The sequence below is a fragment of the Sardina pilchardus genome, chromosome 19, assembly GCF_963854185.1.
Source record: "Sardina pilchardus chromosome 19, fSarPil1.1, whole genome shotgun sequence".
Classification (NCBI taxonomy): domain Eukaryota; kingdom Metazoa; phylum Chordata; class Actinopteri; order Clupeiformes; family Clupeidae; genus Sardina; species Sardina pilchardus.
This window is the reverse complement of record NC_085012.1, coordinates 8726885-8753650: the sequence shown is the minus strand read 5'-3', so window position 1 is coordinate 8753650 and position 26766 is coordinate 8726885. Positions and strand designations below refer to the sequence as shown.

At 45.4% G+C, this 26766-nt stretch overlaps 3 protein-coding genes across 4 annotated transcripts; 1 reads left to right on the top strand and 2 right to left on the bottom strand.

Moving 5' to 3' along the window:
• Positions 1 to 87: 87 nt before the first annotated feature.
• frrs1b (ferric-chelate reductase 1b) lies at positions 88 to 13163 on the bottom strand. Of its 2 annotated transcripts, none has more exons than XM_062520583.1 (17): positions 13062 to 13163; positions 11582 to 11805; positions 10657 to 10855; positions 9667 to 9830; positions 9440 to 9534; positions 9193 to 9352; positions 8174 to 8356; positions 7848 to 7946; positions 7130 to 7280; positions 6183 to 6296; positions 5458 to 5573; positions 5242 to 5328; positions 3156 to 3253; positions 2774 to 2832; positions 2439 to 2582; positions 1676 to 1728; positions 88 to 1583 (listed from the first exon to the last, which is right to left on the bottom strand). In XM_062520583.1, exons 3-17 carry the CDS (start codon positions 10853 to 10855, stop codon positions 1491 to 1493), a joined length of 1815 nt encoding a protein of 604 aa, XP_062376567.1. In that variant the 5' UTR covers positions 11582 to 11805; positions 13062 to 13163; the 3' UTR covers positions 88 to 1490. The 2 variants fall into 2 exon arrangements, with proteins under 2 accessions (XP_062376567.1, XP_062376568.1); XM_062520584.1 differs by lacking the exon at positions 13062 to 13163 and adding an exon at positions 12285 to 12379.
• On the top strand, positions 12482 to 16925 carry si:ch73-174h16.4 (leucine-rich repeat-containing protein 14). Its single transcript, XM_062520585.1, has 4 exons — positions 12482 to 12978; positions 13078 to 13367; positions 13768 to 14619; positions 14914 to 16925. The coding sequence occupies exons 2-4, from the start codon at positions 13090 to 13092 to the stop codon at positions 15491 to 15493; spliced, it is 1710 nt and encodes a 569-aa protein (XP_062376569.1). The 5' UTR covers positions 12482 to 12978; positions 13078 to 13089; the 3' UTR covers positions 15494 to 16925.
• A 122-nt stretch (positions 16926 to 17047) lies between these two features.
• wdr97 (WD repeat domain 97) lies at positions 17048 to 26093 on the bottom strand. Its single transcript, XM_062521319.1, has 19 exons — positions 25500 to 26093; positions 25273 to 25394; positions 24167 to 24878; positions 23800 to 23948; positions 22933 to 23169; positions 22174 to 22264; positions 21802 to 21934; positions 21447 to 21523; positions 21279 to 21330; positions 21013 to 21183; positions 20720 to 20881; positions 20160 to 20498; positions 19607 to 19777; positions 19314 to 19508; positions 18740 to 18861; positions 18371 to 18539; positions 17791 to 17960; positions 17629 to 17690; positions 17048 to 17395 (listed from the first exon to the last, which is right to left on the bottom strand). Exons 1-19 carry the CDS (start codon positions 26009 to 26011, stop codon positions 17214 to 17216), a joined length of 3828 nt encoding a protein of 1275 aa, XP_062377303.1. The 5' UTR covers positions 26012 to 26093; the 3' UTR covers positions 17048 to 17213.
• Positions 26094 to 26766: the final 673 nt, after the last annotated feature.

Here is a 26766-nt window from a genome sequence, read left to right as displayed (position 1 = left end):
CTTTCTGATATCATCATATCTGATGTCATACATGTACTACATGTAAGATAATATTGATATACAATACATTTTATGAGATGAGATTAGTCATTTTAGCAAGGATATTTATTTATTTAAAAAAAAAAAATCTCAGTATACAAGTGGCATCTTTATCATTTTGACATTACATATATGATTGAATGTAGACTCAATTTAGTTATTTGTAGGTAGATTGTAAATTATAATTAGATACTTTACACTAAAGCATGAAAGGGCAGTGCAAACAGTACCTGGATGAATAATGTAATTAAAAAAATAAATTAAATTTCAGCTCATTGCCATGAGTCTTTAGTACTCCAGCAATTTAACATCTAAAAATGGTCATACAACTTGAAAAAACACAGGCTTTCATGGTTACAGACTTGCTGAGGAGATAAAAAAAAAATCAAGTTTGTTCAGTGAACTAGACACAATTTCCCTGCTAACGTCTTTGGCTTAGGAAGCTCATAATAAGCATTCATTTACAGGCAGCACATGGCATAAATTTAGTGATCACTCAAATTGTCATTGCACACATATTGTGTGGAAAGTGCACACACACACACACACACACACACACACACACACACACACACACACACACACACACACACACACACACACACACACACACACACACACACACACACACACACACACACACACACACACGCACTTAATGCTTCTATGTGCTAGATCGGACAACTGAGCTAAATCTTTCCTCTTTGTTTTTAGTCTCTGAGAGAAGATAAAAAAAAATGCTTTTCAGCATGTTTTGACAACTTCATACATTTCATTATAACACCATTCTCACTGTCTCTCTCAAAAAAACATACATTACAAGTTCTTTGCGATGTGCGACCGATGGTAGAGCAAAACCCATAGTATAAAAGAAACACGGATACAAAATGAGGGTAAGGAGATGTGGCATACCAGTAGTAGCTCTACAAAAATCAAATCTGGTATGGATCTGGAAATGCTTAAACAAGAATAATCAAGCATCAACAGGTGCATTTTACCACATCAATAAATTAGCATTCGAAATTAGGAACAAGGAATTAGCATTTGACTTAACATAACCTGGCAATCAGTTAGAAAACAAGTTAGATTCAAAACAACTGAACACAACATCTTTCAACAGGGAATGTTTTCAAAGGACAACAGGACCTACCTATCTACTGCTAAATTCACTTGAATTCAGTGCAGTTAAAAGTTTGGATTTTCTGCCGTGAAATGTTCTGACATTAGCATACATGTGATATTCCCCATATGAATTGTAATGTGCAATACCACTGGTACCCTCTTTAAGACTGGAATGTATAAAACATAGACATTTCTATACAAGGATGTAAAAATGTAAACTTTCAAAAAGATAGCTGGTTGGTAAAATACTATATCTCCCCATTCGTCAGATATTGAACTACCTTCCTGAGTGCAAAATGTGCTACAATCTGTGAAGTGTCTCTCATGGGTCACAGATTACTAATCAGGCTTATCAAAGTGATGAGGAAGGCCAGGTTTCCACAGAGGAAGACCCCAAAAAGTATCCTTTTGAACGGGAACTCCTGTAACAAGTGTGAAAGATTCTGCATTAACGTTTTGACAGTTTCACGGTGTGTAATTGTATAATCAGCACCTCTGTCCCCTCTTTGCTTACCTTTCTCTCTGAGGAGGTGGGCAAGATGTGCTCTTTGTCTTCAGCCTGGCTCCCTGTTGAATAAAGTTACTCAATGATTGCTATGGTAATTCAAATACCTGGCTTACATAAGCATGCAAAAATGCACTGTTTCCCCCATTGCCGAAGAAGACACACCAAATGAATAGCTACTGGAAAATAGAGGGGAGTGATTCAAGGCTGTAGAAAAGAACGTGCAATTTGAAAAGGGAGAAAAAAGCATTTTAGTCGAGTTCAGGAAAGGACCCGTGCATGCATTACCCCGAGCTTACGGCAAATGTGCTTAAGAGCAGCTTGCACTGGCATTTCCACCTGATTAGTATTCTCCGCCGCAAACCGACCACTAACAATGTATCTCCAAGAACAGACCTCTACCGCTTTATACAATCAGACGTTGCGATTGATTTTCTCCCTCTGAGGCACAACAGCATTAATCATTAAAAAGGACACAAAATAATTGCATTCGGCAAGTAGGTGAACTTCTTGCGTGGAGAGAAAAGGGAAAGAGAAAAGGGGAGATATCTGGGAAAGAAACATGCAGTTGGCCAAACTAGTAGAGAGTTCATCAAGCAATACAAAACAAATCCTCAATAAATGCTCTTTAGACTTAGGCTGATTGAAATATGAGCATATACGACTTTGACAAAGACCGTAGACGCTCAAAACAGCATTTAAAAGGGTGTGTAATTTTCACATCAACTTGACAGCAGTGTTTAAGACATCCAATAGTGTTGGTAAAACTAACCTGGTGGAAGATAGCCTCTAACATGGAGCTCGAAAACCAGATCTGCCAAAACTCCCCAGACCACACACCCCACCAGGAGGCCAGTGGACCAAGGCTCTGGCAGAAGCAGGGCCTGCTGGTGGATGCCCAGGAACATGGCAGCGACTACACGCACACGCACACGCACACGCACACGCACACGCACACGCACACGCACACGCACACGCACACGCACACGCACACGCACACACACACACACACACACAAAGAGATGGAGTGTGTCAGCCACGGACGACCAACTGTGCTCACATTCTCATCACCATCATCGCCACCTGAGTGGAAATGGTCTCCTTTACCTGCAATAATCTGCGCGAGGGTCCCTGCACTCCAGTGCATCCAATTAAAGATGGGGCGACTATAAAAAAAAAAAAAAGGACACGGACATTATTAGGGTGACTCACTGTCTTTCCTCAAACCTAATCCTCAATTACATGAGTCACATTTCAGTGATGTCTAGAAGCACCTGTGCTATTTTAATAAGTAGATTTCAAATGCCCCTACCTTAAAGGAGAATTCCGGCACAGCGCCTTCCTGACAACTCTAACTAATGGCAGCATCAACTCGATATAGTTAAAACCGGTTGTTTTTGGTACCGGCAGTACTTGGTGACCTCGAGAAATCTATGAGAAAAATTGCCGGAATTTTCCTTTGAGGTGACCCTCGTGACGTCTCACTTACTGGGAGGAATCTGGAGACGGTCTGAGGAGAGCCATGATTGGCTGGATAACGGCCAGGGCCATGACAGTGCAGCCAAGGTAAGGGTGGGATCCGGCTCGCTGCGGAACACCACATGACATAACAAACAAGAGGGTCAGGATTCAGGTCAGGGCCTGCTGCAGGGGTTATCATCATCTATTATCCTCCATTACAGTTTTCCATTACAGTTGGCTATATATAGTGTACAATCTATAAGCTTCCCATTGTCCTGGCAAAAAAAAACAAAAAAAAAAACACACACATCCAATTAAATTGCTGGAGTCAGTCACAGTCATTTTAGAGCTAGACATAATGGTTATCTACTTTCACTGAGGGAAACGTAGGCAATTTGTGCACATAGAGGAATGAGTGCAAAGGTTGCATTTTGATTCAACATTATTCAGCAGTCTCTCAAACACACACGCACGCACGCACGCACGTAAATGTTACTATGTTTTACTTCTACTCTATGCCAGAAAAGTACAGCCCAGGCATTATACAAAGGCACACCGGTTTTCCAGAGGACTGACTCTCACCCAAGTAGTTAGTGTCAAAGTAGAGACTGCCCTCTGGTGGTGGAAATACGGAACAGTGTGATAAGCAGAGAATGGGAAAAGGCTGGCATTTTGCTTTTGGCAACTAATAGCATTACAGATGTCCAACGTGAGTCACAAATGCATCACCAACACATGGCAAAAAAGCAGCAATCTGTAGCCGCAGAGTCCAGTAATTCCACTAAATGTACTTGTCACTGATACAAAAAAAACAAAAAAACACTGTGATATTGTCTGTCTTTAACAGGGAGTCCAAAGACAAGAATTAGCTCCTCAGTTTAAAGAAAGATACAATTGTGAGGAGCAGGGAGGACTAGCGAGTCAGAGATGTGAATATCATTCCGTCATATCCGTCATTCTTCACCCCTGAGCCCTTGTTAGGGCCAGTGATTTAGTCAGTGGTTGAGGCGGGGACTTCTCAAACACCACACGGGCAGTCTGCGTGTGACAGGATGACACATTCTAAGAATGCGGAGGGACAGTCCGTCATCTGGCAGCTGTGCGGCGGAGGCAGTGAGAAAGAGTATGACACACAGTTGGCGCAGAATAGCCACTCAGACACTCTTTTGGGAGAGGTGTTAAAAGATGTGTGTGTGTGTGGGGGGGTGTATATGTATGAACATGTGTAGGTGCGTGTGTGTGTGTGTGTGTGTGAGGGGTGTATATGTATTAACATGTGTAGGGGTGTGTGTGTGTGTGTGTGTGTGTGTGTGTGTGTCTGTCTACACAGAACTAGAACTGTGCACTAGAATAGCGGTAAGCACCAGAAAAAAATATTTGCTGGCTCACGTGCATGTGTTTGTGTGTGTGTGCGTGTGTGCGTGTGTGTCTCTGTCTGTGTATGTATGTGTGTGTTTGTATGCTAACATGATTGATCATGCTTGTTATTGCCCACCATGGGCCCCTTATACGGCTCACACACGTGCACTGGAAACCAGCGTCATATGACCCTGGCATGTTTTGCCAGAGTGAGTGACCAGGTCAACAAGGGCAGAACGGGTTGAAGTATGAAAAGTTCAACGCAAGCAGACAAAGGCAGGTTTAAAGATTGCAAAACGTGGTAATACATTTATTAGCTAACAACTGTTTCAAAACTACGGCCGGAGGTCAGCATGACGTGCCACTTAAGGCGGCAGCCCGACTGACCTCCTGCGTGTGTGTGTTCTCTCCGCATTTAAGGCGTTGTGTCCTCTCTTGATTGGGTCAAGAAGAAAGCCAAAAGTCACAACCTGGGCAGTTGCATCATCAAATTTTCAAAGGGTCACTAACAAGGGCCGGGTTTCCCAGATTCGTTAAGAAGCTCTTAAGTGCTAAGAACTTCTTAGGAGTGCTCTAAGAACGTTCTAAGAACGCTCCTAAGAAGTTCTCAGCACTTAAGAGCTTCTTAACGAATCTGGGAAACCCGGCCAAGGGCAGTTGGTTGACCAGGTTTTGGTGTGATCAAAGGCTGCGGTCGTGACTAAAGCTAAATTATGAAATATTTCTACTACAGGGTGTCTGTCTGTGTCCCTTACTTTGCTCCAGCCTCCTCTGTAGACGAACGGCAGAGCGAAACCCACACACGTCAACACCACCGTCAGCACCATCAGCACCCGATGCATCTGTGGAGAACACACAACTAGCGAGTATAAGAGAAATAAATGTCTGCAAAATTAACACTGGCCGCATGTAAGACCAATTAACCAATTGTGACAGTACATTGTGTTGACAGATAACATACTACCCCATACCTGAAACCACACTTGCTGGCCAAACAAAGGGGTTTCGGACCAGTCATGTTTGAAGTAGCGAGCGAAGATGACACCTGTGCTAACTGTGGTCATCCATGCAACCAGCATAAACGCACCTGGAGACCCAAATCAAAAGTTAGACACAGAGAGATGTTCTATAAATCACAGGTTAGCCTGTGATTATTACCTATTACTTACAGCATCCAGAATTATAGACACCCTTGGAAAAGTTGACTAATAATAACAGGTATAAAAATTATCCTCTGGTGATTTTTTTTTTTTCTGTAATTATGTTTCAATTTTATTAAGTCATGAGGGTCAGCACCTAACAATTGAAGATACTGAGTATTTTATAGAGGGAAAATAAATATACATATATTTTGTAATTAAAATCCTCTCTGGTGCACATTCCTCTCTTAACCTCTGGTGATTAATTGGAATCATGTTTGTGGAGAAGTGGAGTGCACATCCAAAATATATTTATAGATGCCAGACAAAACGTGGATGCTTCTTTATATTACATTTCACTTTGTCTGTACCTAACCAACACATGGTTGGTCCATCTCTAACACCAAACAAATTGCTCTAGTCTTAAGAGATAAAAATGATGCTCAAAGTCTAACGAGTTGAAGACAGCCCTTGCTCAGTGATATGTGGGAGCGTGGCACCTTGTAAAGGGCGGAATGAGAACACACAAGAAAATACGATGTGGTGCGTGACCTCACCATGAAACTTGATGAGCAGGGGCGATCGGGAACCACTGAGGTTCTCAGGCGGTCCGGTGATGACTTTCTGATAGGTGGAGATTAACGGCTGGCGGCTGTGCCTATGAACCGCACCTTGAGGAAGAATTAGTGCAGATAAAACACGTTAAGTTTAGGCATTAAATGACAACTGCGGTATCAAGAACAACCTAGGGTATATAACGACTGTATAGAGAGACCCTCTCCAGAGTCGCGTAGATCTGAAATGATTTCTAGCCCAGATAATAGCTTAAAAAAGTAAACCTGCTCCCAGGGGCTAGGCTATAAGCAATTTAGTTGTAAACACAAACTTAGATCCACTAAGGAAAGTGTACACTCGTTATCATGCAAAACAAGATCTTAGGTTGTCCTTAGACCAGAGTTGTCCTTTATCCCAGCAGGTCCGATTTGTAAATGGTTACAGAAGTGCTAAGGAAAAAAACATCTATTTTTAACACAGGCCATGACTAACCCTCCAGACACATACTCATGACTGTTGTTCACTCATGACACTCTTAAGGAAAGGTTTTGGGCACTTTAAAGCTCTACAGTTAAAAAAGTGGACTGTTTTTGTAATTACAGTCGAAGGTTATTATACAACCGCACAACTCCACAATATAAAGACTGAATTTTACAGCTGGAGTCAACACAGACCAGAAAAAAAGCTGCAAGTGTAACCTCAGCTGGTGCCAACCACAGTGGGGATCACACGAGCAAGGTGCAAAACGTCTCATAACATCAGCTGGGCTGCTCAGCGACGCCTTTGGCGAGCGTTTCATTTACACCTGAGACGCGAGCGAGCAACCAGAGTCTGGCACTGTAAATTACACTCCGCTCCCAACAAATAGGGTGCTGATGGCTCACACAAGGGTGCCAAGGCCGTAACCTATTCACATGATTTCTATATCAGCAGGGGGGCTCTGGCTCACCGTCTTCTGCTTTCCCGTGAGCCATAAACAGGAAGTAGCTCCGGTCCAGGTTGAAACGGCTCTGGTTGAGCCGATCAAGGTTGACGTCTCGGCGGAAGCTGCATTGGATGACGCCTTCGGAGTCTCTCCACGCTGTGTCTCGTAGAGCATTCTGGGAATGAGAGCAGGGGTGGGCCGGGGTCAGACAGATGGGACAAAGGTTCAGTGGCATAGTATTTCATGTCAGCGGGTCCTTGAACAGTTTTGCAGATGTCAGCAAAGGAGTGGTTTACAAGGCAGAGAGCTTAAGTAGGGAGAGTGTGAGCATGAATCAATGAAAATCATGGATTCATGGAAAGCAAAACTATAGGGCCTATAGTTTATAGTTACGGTTTTGGTCATTGAATTCAGCAGTCGCTTTTGTGCAAAGCAACTTACAGAATATGCACATTATAGTAGCTAAAATTAACAACAAACAGTTTAAAGGTACTTATGTTTGCATTAAGCAAATTAGTAATAACAAATTATTATTATTGTTTTATTTCTTCATATGTAGGCTTGTGTATTGTGCATATTGTGTACTGTATATGTATTTTAGACTTAATCCAGTCTTACCAACTGGATTACGTAATTAGATCCTCCTTAGAATTCTATCTTTGATCCATATGCATATCCATCATCTCCACAGTGATACACATTGGTAACGTAATGAGGACAGTTGTGCCACGTTACACCATACCTCTGTTGCCAGTTCAGGATGAGTTCGTCCAGCTACATAAGCAGCATTGATCTCCACTCGGTCCCCATCTCGTACACACAGATAAACATCATCATTTCCCTGCAGAAAAGGACAAAGGATTTCATAACTGTCAAGGATTACTTCAATTGAAGTGAAGCGAAGTACTGTATGTGTCTAAACAGAACCTGCAGAACTGGTATTAAACAACAAAGACCAGTATGAGACAAGTCTGGTGAGTAGCAGATCACTGTGCAACCACTGGCTATTTAATTGTACTGTGAAGGCCACAGTCTCAGCAGTACAATATCTCGCCATGACATGCCTACCATCCATTTGTCCAGAGAGAGGGCAAAAGAGACATATCCCTCTGCCGGGCCACTCAGCTCAAACTGCACACTCTGTTTCTCGGTCCGGAATGACAAGAAGAAGCATTGCGGCTCTGTCTTGGGATCACAATTCACAGGGTCCCGCAGGCAAGACTTCCTACTGCCACAGTCCTCTGCACTGAACTGAGAAGGGAGAGAAGACCAAATTAGGGACTGTATTTTCAATATTTGACGAAGTGCAAAATCTATATTAGCCCATTCAAATTGATTTACTCATTTCACGTCATGGGTAAGATTTTTACCACAGATAGTGAGTCAGCTCAATCCACTGACATGCCACGCGACAGCTATAATTAAAGCACAGGAACTTTGCAAGTTGATATACTTTGCACTTTGCCTACCATTTAATTTAGGGCCCAAGGTCTTAATCATTTTATTACACCGTTCTTTCACAGTAGTCACACTAACTATGAGTTTCAGCAGTGCACGTAATCTTCTGTGTGTTAGTAAACATGGCCCCCAGACTGAATGGAGCCTTGTCCTCATCTCATCTTTCTTTGAATCACACAGACAGAGAATAATGAGACCACTTCTGCTAACGCAGTGGTTTGTGTGAGCAATAACCGCAATGACTCACTGCTACAGCCAAGTCACAGCTTTTCAAATATTGTTCACTTCTATTTAAACATTACAAAATGTCCTCGGGATTAGATTTCAGGTTATGGAACACAACATACAATATCATGCATTTACACGAGAGGAACATCATTTTATGTATGTATGTATGTACTGTATGTATGTACACTATAATTGCACAACTTTTCATCCTTGAAATCATAAGAAACTCCACTTAATGTCACAATATTTAGTTGGAAAAATATTAAAACAAGAATGGCAGGGCCAACTAGATGTCAGATGTGATTCTGAATACAGGTCCTCTTCCCGCCCAACTTTCACAGGAATGCCATATCTATCCAAACACACCATGTTGGTGCTCATCAGCTGTGACATATTCTCACCGGATTGGACAGCACTGCTGGTGGTGTGGTAGTGCTTGGTGTGGTAGTGCTGTGTGCCGTTGTGCTGGAATGTGGAGGACCAGCAGTGGCCCCTTTCAGAGTGGCAATGGGCCCAGCTATCTGCACCCAGTAGATCTTGTACTTCTGTACCACTGTGTACCTGTAGGATGGAGTAAACAGACAACACCGATGTCACCTCAGCTCGATGCTAAACAAGTCAAAAGAAGACCTGTGCCTGGACACTCACTTGAACTGGATGCTGCTTGGAGGGTTGTCCGGAGCTCTCCAGATGGCTTGGACTTTTGTCTTTTTGGAGCCGCTGGTGTGACTCACCGCAGACCCCTTAGAGGAGAAAAAAAAATATTGGCCTAAAACGATTATGTCTCCACAAGGATTCAGTCTGCCCGGAGCCACTCAGTATTTTTGTTTTGTCGATTAACCCTCGCAGCCAAGAGTGACGGAGGTGGATCTCACCTGTGTGTTAGCACACGTAAGCAGCTGTGACATGCTAGGATCAACGAGGTCGAATGAACCCACTGCCCCATCATCAGGGCTCTCCTGTGCCCGGGCTTCGATGAGAAAGCCTTTGAAATATGCAGACTTTGTGCTTCCTCCTGGCACGACTACAGATAAGGTCACTGGAAGTATGCAGGTTGTAAAATGGAGCAAAACATTTAGGTCAGCAAACCATTGGAATGTTTCACTGTTCTAATCTATATAACCGATAGCTATTAAGTGAGGCTGTAATGCTGTCATTCACTTGTAATGAAGAAAACTTGCTATACTCCTAGATCTCATATAGCCTCCTGCTCACAATAACAATCTTGCTTTTTAACAGCCACACCTTGTGAATTTATTTGATGTAAGGTTAGGTGCTACTCATTCAGTCAGGATTAAGGTGGATAAATTGGTGTTTACATTTGACTATGACATCAATGCCTGCATGTTAATACCTCTGGCTCTGGCACTGGAACTTCCTACACTAGCCCACTTACAGTACACTAGAGCAGGGTTTCTCAGTGGGTGCTGGGGCAACCTGGGGTGCCGTGATGCATGCTCAGGGGTGCCACAGGATAGGCCAAGGCTTGATCATTTATTGACATTTTTTTTCTTTCAGTTGTATTGTTTTTGATCAGTTTTTTTTCCATAGGTACAGACATGCTATGTACTTTAGTTCAGGGCCTATTCCTGATATTTCTCTTCATAATCCCTATTTTTTCAAAAGTTCTACTAACTGAGTTGAATTAGAGACTCACCTTCTCATATAGTAATGCTATGGGAATACAAAGCAGTTATCCAACATATCACAAGGTTAAATAGAATGGCATGGAAGTACAGATGATGCAGGTTGAGAATAAAAAGTGGGAAAAAAGGGTGGATGGAGAGAGAGACGACTGCACTAGACAATCTGTACCATCAATGATTCCTGAAAAGAATTACACACCACAGAAGAAACCGACCCACCTCTGATTTGACCTCCTGCACTGTACTGGTAGTTGTCCAGAGTGATGTTGTATGGTGGGGTTTCCGGGCTGGAATGGTGGCCGTGCTCAGGAATCATATCTCCGCAGGCTTCAGTCACTTTCCCGTTGCTATAGCACTCTCCTGACTTGAAATGCAAGGCCAACAATAACCATAACGAGACGAGTCCTTTATTGGCCATCTGTGGAGAGCAAATTATATTGTATTTCTCAATGACTGCGGCCCATATGCGAGTGCAATATCAAGCCATTTGAGGACATGGTTGACCTTGCATCATTGTCATACAATACCATAAACCACCGCAAAATGAGTAGTAGTTTATAGTTCGCCAGCTGTAGCTCATAATCGGTACAACAACATTGAGAGCTGTTATAGGAGATAAGGGCATAGGGCAAGGCGATCATCAATGAAAGTATAATTTGCTAACATGCGGCGAAAAACATGGAAACTAAACTAAGGTGTCCAATAACAGCGTTCAAAACTCAACGCCCTTTCAGTAGAGAAGTGGGCTGCATTCGCATATGTTGTAAGCAAAGCAAACAGTTTAGTAATGTTTGACCCCCAACCTCTGATAAGTGTGTTCGCCTTTTTACAGTAAACCGGGTGAACCACCACAACTGGGTTATCCCATTCTCACTTCCTGGTCAATTACAGTCAAACGCGTCTTACTGTCTTTATTACTGAGTCTACCAGTGGTCAAAGAATAGTAAAAATAAGAAGTTGCTTGAGTTCTCAAAAGAACACGTTACCTACAGTAGGCTATGACTGTGGCTGCGATAAACAATGCTTCTAAAACTATTTCGAAACAGGTTTCAAATAAACAAACCACAACACAAAGGCATCATGATCACTGCATGCTATAATGTAAGTATACCTGAGAGAGCAAGATAATATACATAGAATTCACCTTAAGTTGTCTTCTGTTGTGTTACAGATATTGTGTGCCCTTAACTTGTATCCTTGCCCTTACGTTATATCAGTCCGCCTTGACCTCACTCCAGAAGACACTGAACATGCTGTTTGTTTGACTTGGCGGCAACTATAAATGCACTCCAGGGGGCGCTCGTGCAAATCGGGCAACTTCCGCATCCACTGCTCGTCAGTGGATGATTAAATTGACGTTCTCACTTTCTGACAGGGAATAAAATATTTGCATTCAAATCTGGTTTTGGGTCATAACAAAAATGTTGCAAGTTGTTGGAAGCCAACAAAACATGAATGCTCTAGCTACATAATGTATTTTATTTATTTCTTATAACCATGGCCAAATTAATGATGCACTCGTGAGATTGTTTGAATTGCACTTGAATTGACAGATGCTTCATGCTTGCTGTTTGGTATCGAATGGCTCGCTGACTGTTAGGAAATAGCACACACTGTCTGTTTACATCACTGGGGGGAGGACAGATGAGCAGATGCTTGAAGGGTGGTGTCGACAGAGGTTGATGAATGAAGCTCGATGTTTTCCACACTGATAGTCTTTCGCAAAGGTAGAAAGTCACATCTCCCGTACTTGTGGTCATGCGGTCGCGTTAAATGCGTGCTGAAAAACTAAACTAACCTGACTAAACGACGCTATTTTTTCTACCCGGTAAGCTAGTGCCATTTACCATTTGAATTGCATTGCTTTAGTTGATGCTTCTGTAATGTGAAGTGACTCGGAATGGCTTGGTGGCTAGCATCTGTGTGCAGACAGCTATTTCCATTGCTTTTGCGCCCATAGTCTGTCATTGGACAGTAAAATAACCAGAATAGTGGACCAGTTGGACTCATTGGACTGTTGTCTTCATTACCCGCGAACGTGATAATAAACAATAGGACGCAGTTTATTGGCGTCATCATTAAGCATCGTCGAAAAGTTCACAGTAGACCCCGCTGAGCTGCAGATCTACGTCTTAATGTCTTATTAGAAATTCTCTGGTAGCTTGCAATTGCAAAGTGACAGGATTGGTTTGTCATATAGGGAGCTTTTCTACATGTATTTAGCCTGCTTGTATAACGTTACGTTTTAATGGCAGGGGAATTCTGTCTCTATGACCCGATATCGGAGCCATAGCGTCTGCTAATTTTCGAGCTTTTATTAGGCACTTAGCTACCAGCGAGTGAATTCGTTTCGACATAAAATACTTATTTTAGATTTATTGGGTTACCGCAGAGGTTCACATTACTATCAGCTTCTGACTCAGCTGCTGTATGATAGTGCGTTAGATCGTTAAACCTGCAAGATGGGTAACATATAAACCAGAATGATAGTTAGCTAATCAGCTAACACGACTGAGTTGGAGTGGAGTTGTTTTGCAAAAGGTAAGATTAACTTAATGCGTTGTATTATCATACGTGTACTCGCTAATTTTGCATTTCAGTGTCACTTGTTGTATTTGACCTACTTTTCATTATTGACAGCCTGATACAGCGATGGTATTCTCTTTGGTGGACCTGTGTGCTAAGGAAGTGGTGAGTGACCATAGTTCGTCGCCGTCTTGGCTCGGCAGTGTGCCCAGAGAATTGTACGGGCCGCTTCTCGAGGCGGCTTTCACCTACTGTCGCCCGCTAGCCATCGGCGAATTAGTACAGCGATGGCCCGAACGTGCCCTGGCCGTAGGAAAGAAGAGGCGACCAGGACAAAACCCCCCTAACCGACTCTGTGTCCAGGCGTTGCTCTTGGCTGTTGTGAGAGGATTGGCAGACAAAAGGTATGATACTTGTACACCGGTTGACTGACAGTACTAAACCGTTTTGATGGATGGTGCAGGTGTTTTGTATGGTTGTAAATCCCTCGAAGTTATTTAGCAGGGTATTTGATTACGTGTCGAGGTCAGTGTACTTCTGCTGATGCCACCACACTGTAATGTTAGCTTGCTAATGCACCATACACAGCAAAAGCATGAATGTGTAAGACACGCACAACATAAACGATGGAATGCAGTAGCCTGTTAATCATAGCTTGGACATGTCACACATCATCACATGGTGGCTCTTACCGGCTAGATAGTTAGATATTTGTATCGTATAAAGCGTGATGTAGTAAAAGTGTTTCACTTCATGTCTCCTCAATCACTCATGCCCCCTCTCTCCCCTGTTTTCTGACTACAGGTCTGCCCTGCAGTTGCTGGATCTGTGCGGGTTGCAGTGCGAAGACGAATGTGTGGAGGACTCTATGGGTGGCTGGTCTCTCACTGTTGCCCTTTGCTCCATGGTGCTGCAGGCTACTGTTGCTGCCCAGAAAGGTGTTAGAAAAGAGGGGGAACGGGAGAGGGAGAGGAAGAGAAGCCTGGAGACGGAGAGAACCAGGGACAGTGCCATAAAACGGGACCGCGGATCAGGTGGCCGAGGCGTAGAAGTGGAGAAGGGCAGCGAGGAGGAGTTGGAGAGCAAGGGGCTGAAGGTGGACCGTCTCCGGGACCTACGGGTGGAGGAGGGGGGTGGAGAGGTGGTGATGGGGGTGAGGAGGCGGATGGAGATGCAGAAGAGGAGCGGCTCGGTAGACCTCAACAGAGAGAGCAGTGACCTTGACCCTGAACCGGTGCTGTTGCATGTCTGCGCTGACCTGTTTGTCAACGCCCGGTCTTGGGAGCGCGTGCGCGGGGCGCTCACCTCTCAGGGACCCCTGCGGCTCCACTGTCGCTACCTCCGCGTGGAAGAGCTGCCGGCTCCCTCCATCGCCGCTCTTCTCTCCCTCCTGCCCGAGCTGGGCCTCCGGGGCCTGGACATCCGCTACTCCAGCCTGGGGGTGTCGGGCCTGGCCTTGCTCCTGCCTCTGCTGGCCCCCTTCCCTCACCTGCGCGCCCTGAAGCTGCATTACTGTAACCTGGACTTGCACAGGGCCCTGCCTGGGCAGGAGGGGGCACTCAAAGACATGTCCCAGGGCCTCGGGGGGCTGAAGGGACTCCGGCATCTCAGCCTCACCGCCCTGCGGCTGCCTGGGCACCTGCGCTTGCTGCTAAGGTACGACTTCTGTAGGACCGCATCGCAGTGGTTTAATAAACAACACAGGAAACACTTAAAAATCTATCAAGACAAAACTGCTAACCTTTTTTTTTTTTTTTTGTAAATTATTTTTTATTGGTTTTCCTTTCAAACTCATTACATACAATGACTATAAATGCATAGAATAAAACTGCTAAACTTGAAGATATAGGCTTGAAGCAGTAAACTGTTGTGATCAGTACTGTATATTATTATATTGCACTTCATCGTTGTATATTGTCAACTTTTTAATTGTTTCTCTCCAACCCGCAGCTCTCTCTCCCAGCCCCTTGAGGTGCTAGAGCTCCCTTACCTGAGCCTGACGCCAGCCGACCTGTCCTACCTGTCCTGCAGTCCCCACGCGTCATCCCTCCAGCGCTTGGACCTGAGCGAGAACCGCCTGGACGAGTCCTCGCTGCCCTCCCTGCGCCGGCTCCTCTCCCAGGCCACCCTCTCCCTCGTCCAGCTCTCCCTCTGCGGCTGCGGCCTCTCGGACGGCCTGCTGGCCGCGCTGCTTCCCTCTCTGTCCTGCTGCCGGGCCTTGCAGAGCCTGAGGCTCGCTTTGAACCCCCTCTCCCTCACAGGACTGCTGTCGCTGGTCCGGACGGCTGCGGGGATACCCTCCCTCCGCCTGCTCCTGTACCCCAACCCGCTGGAGGAGTACGAGGTCGGACTGCCCCCCATGCCCTCCAGCGCCCAGCTACTGGACTGGCCTTTAGCAGAGGAGGGGGAGATCCGGGAAGCCATTTTGTTTCAGCTGGAGGAGCTCCTGAGGCAGGGCGGACGATCTGGTGACCTCTTCCTGACCGCAGACCTGCTGAACTTCACCAAAGATCTCTTGGAGGTTGAGTAGCTGGAGGGATCGCAGTGAGAGCTGTCAGCAAGACTGGCCCTTGATTGAGACAGCCTTACATGGTGATTGCAGGGCCGTCGTGCTGGACGGACTCCACACTATGTCTGAGATGTAAACCATCAGGAGCTTCTGGCATGTCCTCAAGAGAGATGCTCAGGACTGTTAAGTTCAGCTGTGTATGACTTGTGTGATAACAGGGGTAAACATACCAGGTAAGGAGGTTGTTTTGGATATCGTAAGCTTACAGAACCAGTTCACACAAGAAGTGCCAGACAATCTGCGATGATAGTTTATATGTGGATTATCCTCTGTGAAAGATTTGAATGTGAGTTCTTTTTTTTATATAAAATATATATACAAAAAAGCTATGTGGTTATTATTGTTAACTATATTGCTGGTTTCAATCAGGGCCAGACAGTACTCCTCTGTGAAGTACTCCTGGGCATTACCATGGGCACTAAGGCTAGGGCTGACAACCTGACACATCTGATATACACAAGGCCTAGCACGTGCTTTGACCAGGTATTTGGGCATTGGCAGTGAACCATTGCTTGTGTAATGTCAACCAGGTGCTGAAAGAACCAAAGCAGCAGTAAAGTAGCTTAACCAGAATTAGACTCTGCACATGTGTTCTTTTCAGTCATCCACATTGTTTTAGCTCATATTTTTTGTCATCGCGCGACCTACCAGCTGAAACTGAGTATCCTATCCATCATTACTGAGCCAGGCATGTCAAGAATCACTCTTTCCTCTGATTGGCTCCCGATCAAGTCACACAAGTCTGTGTGCCTGTGGTCACCAATCGTATTTGGGGGCCCGGGGTCACGTGCCGTACCAGCAGATACCAGCTGCATTTCCAAAGGAAAACACTGTGCACTGCACCCCACCTATCCTGACGAGCACTTCTGTGCAATTCTGGGAAAAGTGTTATTTAAAGTCTGGTGTATTTACAACATATGGCAATACATTCATTGGTGTGATTTGAATGTCTTTGACACCTGTGTGTGTGTATGGTGTGTTTTTCTGCTTCGCTGTGTCAGTACTTTCTCATTCTGACTATTTGTGTGCTGGATCATTTTTGTACAACAACAGATCAAAGACGTGTTTGTAAGTAAAACTGGGTAAAACCCTATAGTACAAAGTTCTGTAAGCATATAACATGTTAATTGTGTATTTCCTTTGAACTCCTCTTTAACAATTCTGTGCTATGCAATATTTATTTGTATAGACGCATTTTTTTAGGATGTGTCGAGGCACAGTAGCTGACATCAAGTTAAGCAGAACTCTGTGAAAAAACTAACTTCCAAGTGAGCCCTTAACCTCTAACTTCTAACTCCAGCCCAATCCTGTTGCCAGGGCATCACCTTTTGCCCTTTAAAATAACCAGCAATTGCTTTAACTGATGTGTTACACCAATAATAATAAAAAAAGATTTATATTCCTATTTGTGCATTTTTGATTCAAGTTATTGAGCAATATGTGTCTTTAGTAACACATTTTTTAAATCAATTACAATCAATAATCAATTACAAAGTCAATTACAGAAGGGTTGATTTGAAGCACGATGAACAGACTTTCTTCAGATGATCGATCAATGAGTGCCTCCATCTGCTTGTCCTACTCGGCCCACAAGGTTGAACCTGCCACCGACGTCCGACATCTTGTCCCGTCTGTCGGCGCGCGCGTAGACGCGGCTCTCGCAACAGGGGCCGCTCGTGTGTTATCTGTAGTAGCCGACGTACGACTGCTCCACCATGAAGAAGCGACGGGGCGAGGGCTTCAGGCAGTGGGGGTCCGGCGAGAAGGGGAACGGGTCCAGCAGGACCTGCGCCAGGGGCAGTTTCAGGAAGCGCGTGAAGCCGAGCAGTAGGGGTCGGTAGGTCAGCGGAGGGAGCACGATGCCTGTGTCACACGAGAGAGAGAGAGAGAGAGAGGGAGGAAGGGGGAGTTAACAGAGGCAGGGTGGAGGCTAGGCCTCAGTCTCTGTGCCGTCAATGCTCTTGTGTTTCCAGCGGATTATGTGCTGTGAATGTCAGCGCCATAGCTCGCGTTTCAACTTAATGAACGAGAAGGGCAAACGGGAGCCGTCTGAAAAGGCTGGGGGGGCGGGGGCAAAAGGGGAGGGAGAGTCTCACCTCGGGACTCACGTGTCCTGGACATGCTATACGTCTCTCCGAGTCGATATATCGGCTTGGACCTACGCAAACACACAGGCATGTGTACATTAGGAAGTTGCCATGGGTTAATGTACAGTATGTGTGTACGTACAGTATGAGAGAAGTAAGTTAGGGGTTTACTTGGAGGCCAAATGAGGCATCATCACAGCATCCTTATCCCTGCCCAGCTTGACATGTGAAGACACTGACTCGGTGATCTCTGGCAGCGCGCAGAAGTAATTGAGCACCTCCACCGGCGGGATGCCACTTATCATGCCAGAGCTCTGAAGAAGCAAGGCCCTGTTCTGCTCCTGGCGGGTGGAGAGAGACAGAACCTGGGTCACGTCAAAGTCCAACGCAGTCATTAGTTTAGGTCTTTGCCAAGCTAAATTGTGCTAATGAAACACTAGCTAGGCAGTTAATGTGGGGTCGGTCAAATGTGTGCTATCCGTGACACCATTCGTTTTTCCTCCACGGGACAACAATTTGCTGAGTAATTCAAGAGCACTTCTTGGTTTTCCTTGGTTAGCATAAATCAGAAATACCCACATACTGAACATACTCGTCTTGCAGACTGACACAGTAACAACCTGGGGTTGAGACTATTAGTGCTTTAGGAGGGAGTTTAAGGGGTAGAGTGGAAATGGATGGGTTTGATGGTCAATTAGGAAACGCAAAAGAAAGACCATTTTTCAACAAGTCATTTTTTTGTATGGCCTACCTTATATTTGACAGTCCAGATGTTGAGCCAGCTGCCAGCTTTTCTTCTCAGCCCTTGCCAAATGTCCGACTGGCCCTTGACCATATCCTGCCAGGAATTAAGCTCCTCCATCAGTTTCGTTTCATCTTCCTTTAGTCCCATCTTCCGCAGCAGAGACAATATAGTCTTCCTGAAGGAGGGAAAAAGTGCATCGACAGGAAATGGAATATCATGTTTTTCACAACACCTTTACATTCGTTCACACAATTCTAGCAATAACTAAACATAAGTGAATGAAATGCATAGGAATGGTGCAAAATATGATATAATCAATATGAAGTGCTTAAAAGCAACTGTAAAAGACAACTGTGTTCTCGATGAAGAACTCACTGGAAGTCCAACTGCTTGTGAGCCATAAGGACGAGAAGCTCTACCATGAAAGCGCTGTCGTTAGCGCACAGACACACCAGTATGTTCAGCAGCTCCTGGGCAAAGCGAAGGTCTGCCTCCGTCTGGAACACACACAACACTAATAGGGCACACATAGAGGAGCAGGAGCAACGACACCAGCTGAGAACCGATCAGTTTACGAACCCGCCATTGCAAGTCCATGTCGCTTTGACTGCTAAATATCAGTCAATTTAAATTATAACTACAAACAGCTGAATGTGTACGTATTCAGGTTAGAGGTATCTGATATGTGCATTGAAGATCGTCTCGTTGGCATCTTGCTCAGACAATACAACAGCATAATCACTGGTTTTAACAGACAGTTTCAGTGACACATGTAAAATCATTCATTTTAACCAGTAATCATTAATTCCATTAATTAACCATTAATCATTCACTCATTAATCATTAATTAACCAAGACATATAACCTGTAGATTTGCAAAGTCCAAACGGGACTTTTAGATTGGTCAGTTTTTGATTAGATTAGTTCAGCTCTTGGCCATTTGTTTTACCATGTCAGTTGTGATGCAGTGGCTCAGAAAGGCCACCAAACCTCTGAAGACGAGACCAGAGTCCTTCAGCACCCCCTGCTGGGACAGAGTCAGCAGTGCAGTCATGAGGTGCATCTTAACGGAGGTGTCAGCTCCCTTCATGAACTCCAACAGGTGCTTGACAAAGTCTTCAGGACTGAGTGGTGCTGGAATACACTACACACACACACACAGAGAGACAATATGACACTGTTAGATGCACCATGGGTTTGTGTTATTGTTATTAAGGCGTCTACAGAACTCAGACATCTCACCTTGATGTCTGGAAAGATGTCCTTGAACCAGAGTTCTTCAAGGAACTGCACAAGGAACTCGGGGAGAGTTGGCGAGGGGGTCCGTGCGGGTGGTGGACTGGGTTCCCGGGGAGTAGTAACTCGCCGTGGTCGAGGCTTGATGTCTTTCACAGGAGGCAGAGTCTTCCGCGTCTGTAACAGAAACGATAGAAAGATGATGAGAGCCAAGCCTAGAGTCATAAACTCTAGCATTTTCTTAACACATTTGCCTAAAATTAACCGACCCAGTATGAGTTTAATGAAAGTTATGAATGTTATGTGTCCTTGAGGCCTACTGAGCATGCCGATATAATATCTCTGCATATAACCCCAGACACCCAGACACTTACTGATATGGGATAAAATCAACATAGCTTACCTTGGTCTAATGGGAAATAACATCCCCCCTCCCCACACACACACACACACACACATTGGATAATGGACACTGGATATTCAACAAAACAATTCCTGGTGATAACATACATACACATTCTAACATACACACATATCACACACACGAGCACACACACACCTTAGGTTTTTTTTCCTCGACGGCTGATGACTCTTCCACTACCGCCACCGGTGGAGGAGTTGGTGGCTTCAGAGGGCTCAGCGTGATCTCTGGCTCGGGGGAGTCCAGGAAAAGCACCCGCTCCTCTTCATCTGACTCCTCTCCCTCTATGTCCGTGTCGTCGTATTCCAAAAACTTGGTCACGGAGGACAAAGAGTCCCATTGGCGAAGCTTCCATTCCTCCGTCTCCTGCGGACTGGGAGGCAGAGTATCTTCGACCGCTGGCCTAGGCCACAGCTGGTCTATCAGCGCAGAGTTGGGAATGAAGCCCATATTTGTGTATGGTTCGGGGATAGATATCTATAAAACAGAAGAAACAAAGACTGGAGGACACTAGATATGTGTCTGCACCAACTGTAATGGCTTATTACAATCATGACTCTTATACAATGCCTTAATTGCAATTTCATAACTACAGTATATAACTAGCCTCCTGCCAGTAGTGAACCTAACCACTACTGGTCAGAACTGCAGTCACATAAATCACTGATGTCATTGCCAAATACATGTATGCGGCTCACTTTGTGTCTCTCCTGGTCTGGTTGGGCAGTATTGTTAGCTGCCTTCTTGGCGTGGTTTGAAAAGAAACCCTCATTGAGGATCGGTGGGGTTACAGGACGTTCTTCACAAGGTTTTGGGGGAAACATGGTAAAGTTTAGATCAAATTGGTCCACCTCTGGTACCTGTTGACAGGCAAAGATGCAAGAAACAAATCCAATAAATTAGTCTACAGAGACAAGTGATCTAGACAAAACAGGATTACATTAGTCGAAAATTCAATTACTTCAAGCAGTTCAGGGGGGAAAAATCTTACATCAATTTTGACAGGCTCTTTATATATGAGTTTCATATAGGCATCGAACGCTTCCTTTCTGATGCGCTTTCTGAGGGCTCGGGGGCGTTTCTTTGGCTTACACCTGATCTCTAGCTCCCCCTGCTGGAGAGCCTCTAAATCTCTATTCCGAGCCTGCAGAGCCGCCAGATCCTGTGGGGTTGAGAAGGACCACTTCAGTGACACGGGCAAACTCAGCATAGATTAACTGCACACATACATGCAACATATGCCACGGTGCCACTCACCGGGTCTACTGTCACATCCTGGTCTTGCTCAGACGGAACGGAACATACAGACCTAATAAAGAAGAGGAGGTGTGAGTCATATGACATGTATGTAGGTTTCAGCAAATGTGAATGAGTGCGCACGCAAAAAAACTGTCTGTAATGGTAGATGGCAAAGTGGATACCTACCGCCGTTTGCTTTTACATGAAGCTTTACGGGGTATTGGCAGATCAGGAACTGGATCAAATTTCTCTAAACACAGCGGCTATTTATTAGCAGACAGAAAAACAAAAACACAGGAGAAAAAAAATCAGAAAATGCTCACACACCTTCTTAGCTTGAAGACATCTGTTGCTACAAATTTCCACCTGAGTGTCATTCTATCCCCTCTTCTCCCTCTTTAGCTCTCCCTCGATCATTCCCCTTCTCTTTCTTTAGCTCTCCCTCTATCATTCCCCTTCTCTTTCTTTAGCTCTCCCTCCATCATTCCCCTTCTCTTTTTTTTGCTCTCCCTCTATCATTCTCCTTCTTTCATGGCTGTACCTGAAGTGGGAGGTCTTGGGGCAGTATCTGGGAGAAGCTGATATAGTACAGGTTTCCTCTGATGCCCAGTAGCAGGTCTTCTTTATAGCCAATGAAGGCTAGGCAATCTAGCTCAGTAAACAGTTCCAGTATCCTTAAAAGACAAATGAGCACATGACAGCATACCTGCATTGACACATACAGTACTATATGTATACACATGCGCGCACACACACACACACACACACACACACACACACACACACACAGACACACACACACACACACACACACACACACACACACACACACACACACACACACACACACACACACACACACACGCACAAACATTCAGCATCAACAGCATCAACACCGATATCTATGTCTTACCTTACCAAGCGATTCTCCTCATTCCAGATTCGTACAGTCCCATCTTCACTGCAGGAGGCAAACGCTCGATGCTGACAATTAACAGTGAGACCTGGACACGCACACTCAAAGGTCAGGGTCAAGTTTATCTTTTCATGTGAAGGGCAACTGAAAGTGCCCAGCTTATTCACCATCTCCCCCAGAGTTACTGTACAGTACATAAGATGGTAGATACCTCTCTCGTCTATATGTGCAGCAACTCACAGTCTGAAGCACCGACCGTTAGCATAACTAACTCATAGCTCATTGAGGTGGGTAGTTCCAACTAGCTTATCTCCCAAAAGTGACAAAAGAACTCGAACTGTTCTATTTACATGTTGTGACTAGTATATTTTACAATGTGTACAAATGTCAATGTAAAATACAACACAGTGATTTTCTAAGCTTGCTTTGAACTACATTCTCATTCAGGCAAAGCGCTGCTACTGCAACTTTTCAGGTGCTGTGTGCAAATCACTCCGCCTAAGTAGCAGTACTTTTCCTGAATGAAATCCATGTATGTGTGAAGGTAATGGTGACTGATATTTAGCAGACTTTTATCCAAAGTCAAACAAACTCTCAAACAGTGGATTCGGGTAAACAACCGGGGATGACTGACTGTCAGGAGCCAATGCTACCGCTGCTCCACCACACCTTGCGTGTGTGTGGGTGTCTGTGCCAAAGTGTGTGTGTGTGTGTGTGTGTGTGTGTGTGTGTGTGTGTGTGTGTGTGTGTGTGTACCCGTGATACAGCCCAGGTGGTCCTGTCGGGGCGGGTGGTCCAGGCGTCTCTTGTTGTCCATGTGGTAATATGCCAGACTGTAGGTGGCGCTCTCGGGCTCCTGGAAGGTAAGGGCCAGCAAAGGCCCCAGCAGGGCCAGGTGCAGGGGGGGCTGCCCACAGAAGATGCTCAGGTGCACACTCAGGCACTCCTCAGCGTAGGGGAACACTCTCCACACCAGAACTGACTTGTCTTCACCTGACACATCATGCAAAATACTGTACATCACTTGGCTACGGCGGAAAAACAAAATGTCAAAAACAAAATGGGTGTTTTGCGATGGCTAACATATATTTTTTTTTTTTAAAGAACAATACCCACTGATGTGATGTGCTTTATGTGCCTTGAATCCACATGTGAACGATATCCCTAAAAAATGGCACTTATCTGCTCCACTAACAGATTGGGTAGGGAGGGGAGACTTCAGCATCAATCAGCACACTATTACTACCACTACCACTGTCAGCCAGAATATCTGTCTATCTCTAGGTCATCAACAACACAATGATATTGATATCATCATCATCATCATCATCAACAGTAGCAGCAGAAGCGTCATTAGCATGACCAGACCACTCAATCAATCAAGACGGTCAAGAAGACGCAGAAGATGGCATAGGCCGAAACGAGTCCGCCTTGTGACATGCTTTCGTATTAATCAAATGAGTTGAAGCTTGAGAGTGCGTTTACTTTTTTGTTTCATCCACTCAATCAATCAAATCATCAGAAGACCCAATAAAACTCATCAGATAATTCCAATCGGAATTCAACACTGCCACGTAAAACATGACATGTAGTGTGTTTACGTTGGCTTGTGAGTCTGCTCACCTGCTGTGAGAAGGTAGCTAGTCTCAGGATGAGCCTGTATGATGGTGATATTTTGGCCTTTGTGAGCCGGTGTGGTGTACTGGACTTTCTGTGTGAACAGCTTCAGCACGGTCACATAGCCTCTGTGATGGCCCAGCACCACTAGAAACCTGGAGTTAGGGTCAAGCGCACAGGTCAAGACAAACACAGACATGCAAGAGACATCACAACAAAAAGGTTCTTTGGACTTCAATAGACACATGAATTATGCACAAAGATGCAAAACACACACATACACACACACACACACACACACACACACACACACACACACACACACACACACACACACACACACACACACACACACACACACACACACACACACCTGTTCTTGGGGTCATTCACGTATTTCTGTTTCTTGGCTCTCTTGCCTCGCATCTCCTGTAGGTCTCTCCACTCCTGCAGGGCTCTCTTCCTGTCGGCCAAGCTGCGATAGAGCACCAGGCAGGACGCTGGGCCAGGACCCGAGTCCTGCCCGTCTCCCTCCCCATCCTCCCACTGCTGTGGCTCCTGGCCCTGCCCCGCCCACTCGTCCAGCACGGTGATGGGATTGGTTAGCGCGCTAGTTGTTAGCATAACCCCATCTTCCGTGAGGACTAGTATGGTCTCTTTCAGCAAACAGTACTCTGCGCAGAGTACCTTGCGGCCCGCGGTTAACCCCGTGAGGATGGCTCCGGTACAAGCCGAGATGAGGGTCACATCGCGGTCGCCGTGGATACAGAGCACACGGGCTGGATACGGCGGGGGACAGGGCGGGACTATCATTTGACGGACAGGCCCGCAAAAGTCTCCACCGAGCTTGCAGTGGAGCTGATAGAGGCTGTTGATATTCCAGAAGTCCACCCCATCCTCGGAGAAAGTAAAGAAGGTACCGCCTTTCACTGGTCCCCCCATGGCCAGAGGGGGGTGGATCCCCGCCACCCTGATCTTCTGCACCTGGTCCCCCTCCTCCAGGGACCAGCAGCGCAGAGTCAAATCCAGAGAGCAGGACAGGAGGAGACCCGAGCGAGGACAGCACACCAGGGACGTCACCAACCCTAAGGGCATACGGAACAGAGGTCAATCAAGGGTCATCTCTCTGTTGTTTCAGGTAATCTGGTTTAGCTGTGTTTACCTGAAGGTCTTTAGAGGTGATCAATTAAAGTTAACAAGTTAACGTTGACTGACATTTAACTTTTATCTCATTCTGTTTTTTGTTTATGTAAAGCACATTGAATGACCCCTGTGTATGAAATGCGCTATAGAAATAAACTTGACTTGACTTGACTTGACTTATCCAAAGCAACACAGACTCGTAACTGGGAGAATCGAACCCCGGGTCGACCGACTGTCAGTCAGTGTCGTTAGCACTGCACTACCACGCCCATTATTACACTCTGTGTACAAGCTGTCCACCCTACCCATCTGAGGATACAGCCTTCTATCTCTCACCTGAGTGACCCACAAATGCTACTTTGAGCTCCCAGTCTGGTCCCCAAACTCTGATGGTCACATCTCTGGCGGCAGTGACCAAATAGTCCATGTGAGCGCAGTATGTTATAGCAGTTATATCCCTGAAATACAAAAGATGTTTGACATGGCTATTAGATGGCATCTATTCATATTATGCCACTGTCATTTCCTCCCTATCAGAAACAAACATCCAAACATACACACACCTCTGATGTAGACTCCTCCTCTCCAGGATTACCCCCTTTTTGAGATCTACCACAGTCACTGCACTCCCATACACTGCAAACGCCCTGTGGCCATACTTGGAGAGTCGAGGAGCCAGGGCCAGCTGGGTGAACACCTGCTTCTCCAAGCCCTCCACCACCTGCACCTGGGGCACCATGTGAGTGAGGCACCACAGGCAAACGTTCCCCTCGCCGGCCGTCACCACCTCGGTGGGATTGTCTGTGGCCGTGCACGTCCTCACATCCAGGGGCCCCATGGCCTGAGCCAAGGGCCTCAGCTGCCCATCAAGTAGGTCCACAACAGCTCCAGGACCCCAGCCCACTACTCTGTCAGGGAGCTGGGTGGATGTGAGACCCAGGTAAGGAATGGAGTGGCAGCGAGGCGAAGTCTCGCAAATACTCCCATCGGTGTGGTAGAAGCATGCGCTAAAGGACGAGTTTGCGCTGTCGTCATGGAGACTGATGAAGCCATCCACTCCTTCACCACAGGTCATGTGACGTGGAGGTCTTTTACAGGGGACATGGTGCAGGTGCTGCAGACCATGTGTGAAGACTGTGTGCTGGATATCAGCATTAATTATCTGTAAGTTTGAGGGGTGAAGGAGAAAGACAACACTGTAGACTACTTGGTGGATAGGAAATAAATGGACTTAAAAAAAAAAAGAAGAAGGTGTATCTTCCAATCAAATATTTATGTTAGTATGTTTACATTACATCTATGATTTACATATAAAGCCAGAGACGTTTTTGCATGCTTAAAAAATACAAGATTAGGATGACATCTTTACACAGTCCGATTTTACAACATTCTACTTCACCCCAGTGTTCGTCTTCTGCGATGAATCACGAAGGGCCTCGTCGTCCTCTGTGGACATTTTGTCACTGAAGTGTCACGGAATGTTTGGATAGGTCTACTGGTTTCCTATTGACCCCGTAATCCAGTGGCAATGGCAAGTTCAAGGGCAGAAGACGATGTAAACATTACTGAGGTCTTTCGAACATAGGCTATTACAGAAAAACTAACTTCGCACAAATTGTAGCGCCAACTTTAAATCCAAGACATCCCTTGATCAATAACCAGATTTTCTCACATTTGTCAGCTAAACTCATCTAACGCTAGACTGTTATCCCAGCAATGGGCGGTGTTGTGTGGGCCGCCTTTACAGACCGTAACCACGACACAGACCACATCGCTGTGAACGACTGGTTTGACCGTAAAGGCTCTCTACCCATTGTGAAATTCCGTCGG

What these genes read in the sequence shown, in the direction of transcription:
- frrs1b (XM_062520583.1), bottom strand. Translation starts at nt 10,855, where the DNA reads ATGGCCAATAAAGGACTCGTCTCGTTATGGTTATTGTTGGCCTTGCAT. An exon ending in TCACGGGAAAGCAGAAGACG is followed by an intron (nt 6,297 to 7,129) that starts GTGAGCCAGAGC and finishes TTCTTCCTCAAG; the next exon opens with GTGCGGTTCATAGGCACAGC. An exon ending in TAGAGGCTATCTTCCACCAG is followed by an intron (nt 1,729 to 2,438) that starts GTTAGTTTTACC and finishes TTTATTCAACAG; the next exon opens with GGAGCCAGGCTGAAGACAAA.
- si:ch73-174h16.4 (XM_062520585.1), top strand. Translation starts at nt 13,090, where the DNA reads ATGGTATTCTCTTTGGTGGACCTGTGTGCTAAGGAAGTGGTGAGTGAC. An exon ending in AGAGGATTGGCAGACAAAAG is followed by an intron (nt 13,368 to 13,767) that starts GTATGATACTTG and finishes TTCTGACTACAG; the next exon opens with GTCTGCCCTGCAGTTGCTGG. An exon ending in CACCTGCGCTTGCTGCTAAG is followed by an intron (nt 14,620 to 14,913) that starts GTACGACTTCTG and finishes TCCAACCCGCAG; the next exon opens with CTCTCTCTCCCAGCCCCTTG.
- wdr97 (XM_062521319.1), bottom strand. Translation starts at nt 26,011, where the DNA reads ATGACCTGTGGTGAAGGAGTGGATGGCTTCATCAGTCTCCATGACGAC. An exon ending in GAGGAGAATCGCTTGGTAAG is followed by an intron (nt 21,935 to 22,173) that starts GTAAGACATAGA and finishes TTGTCTTTTAAG; the next exon opens with GATACTGGAACTGTTTACTG. An exon ending in ATGCCTCATTTGGCCTCCAA is followed by an intron (nt 17,691 to 17,790) that starts GTAAACCCCTAA and finishes GTGTTTGCGTAG; the next exon opens with GTCCAAGCCGATATATCGAC.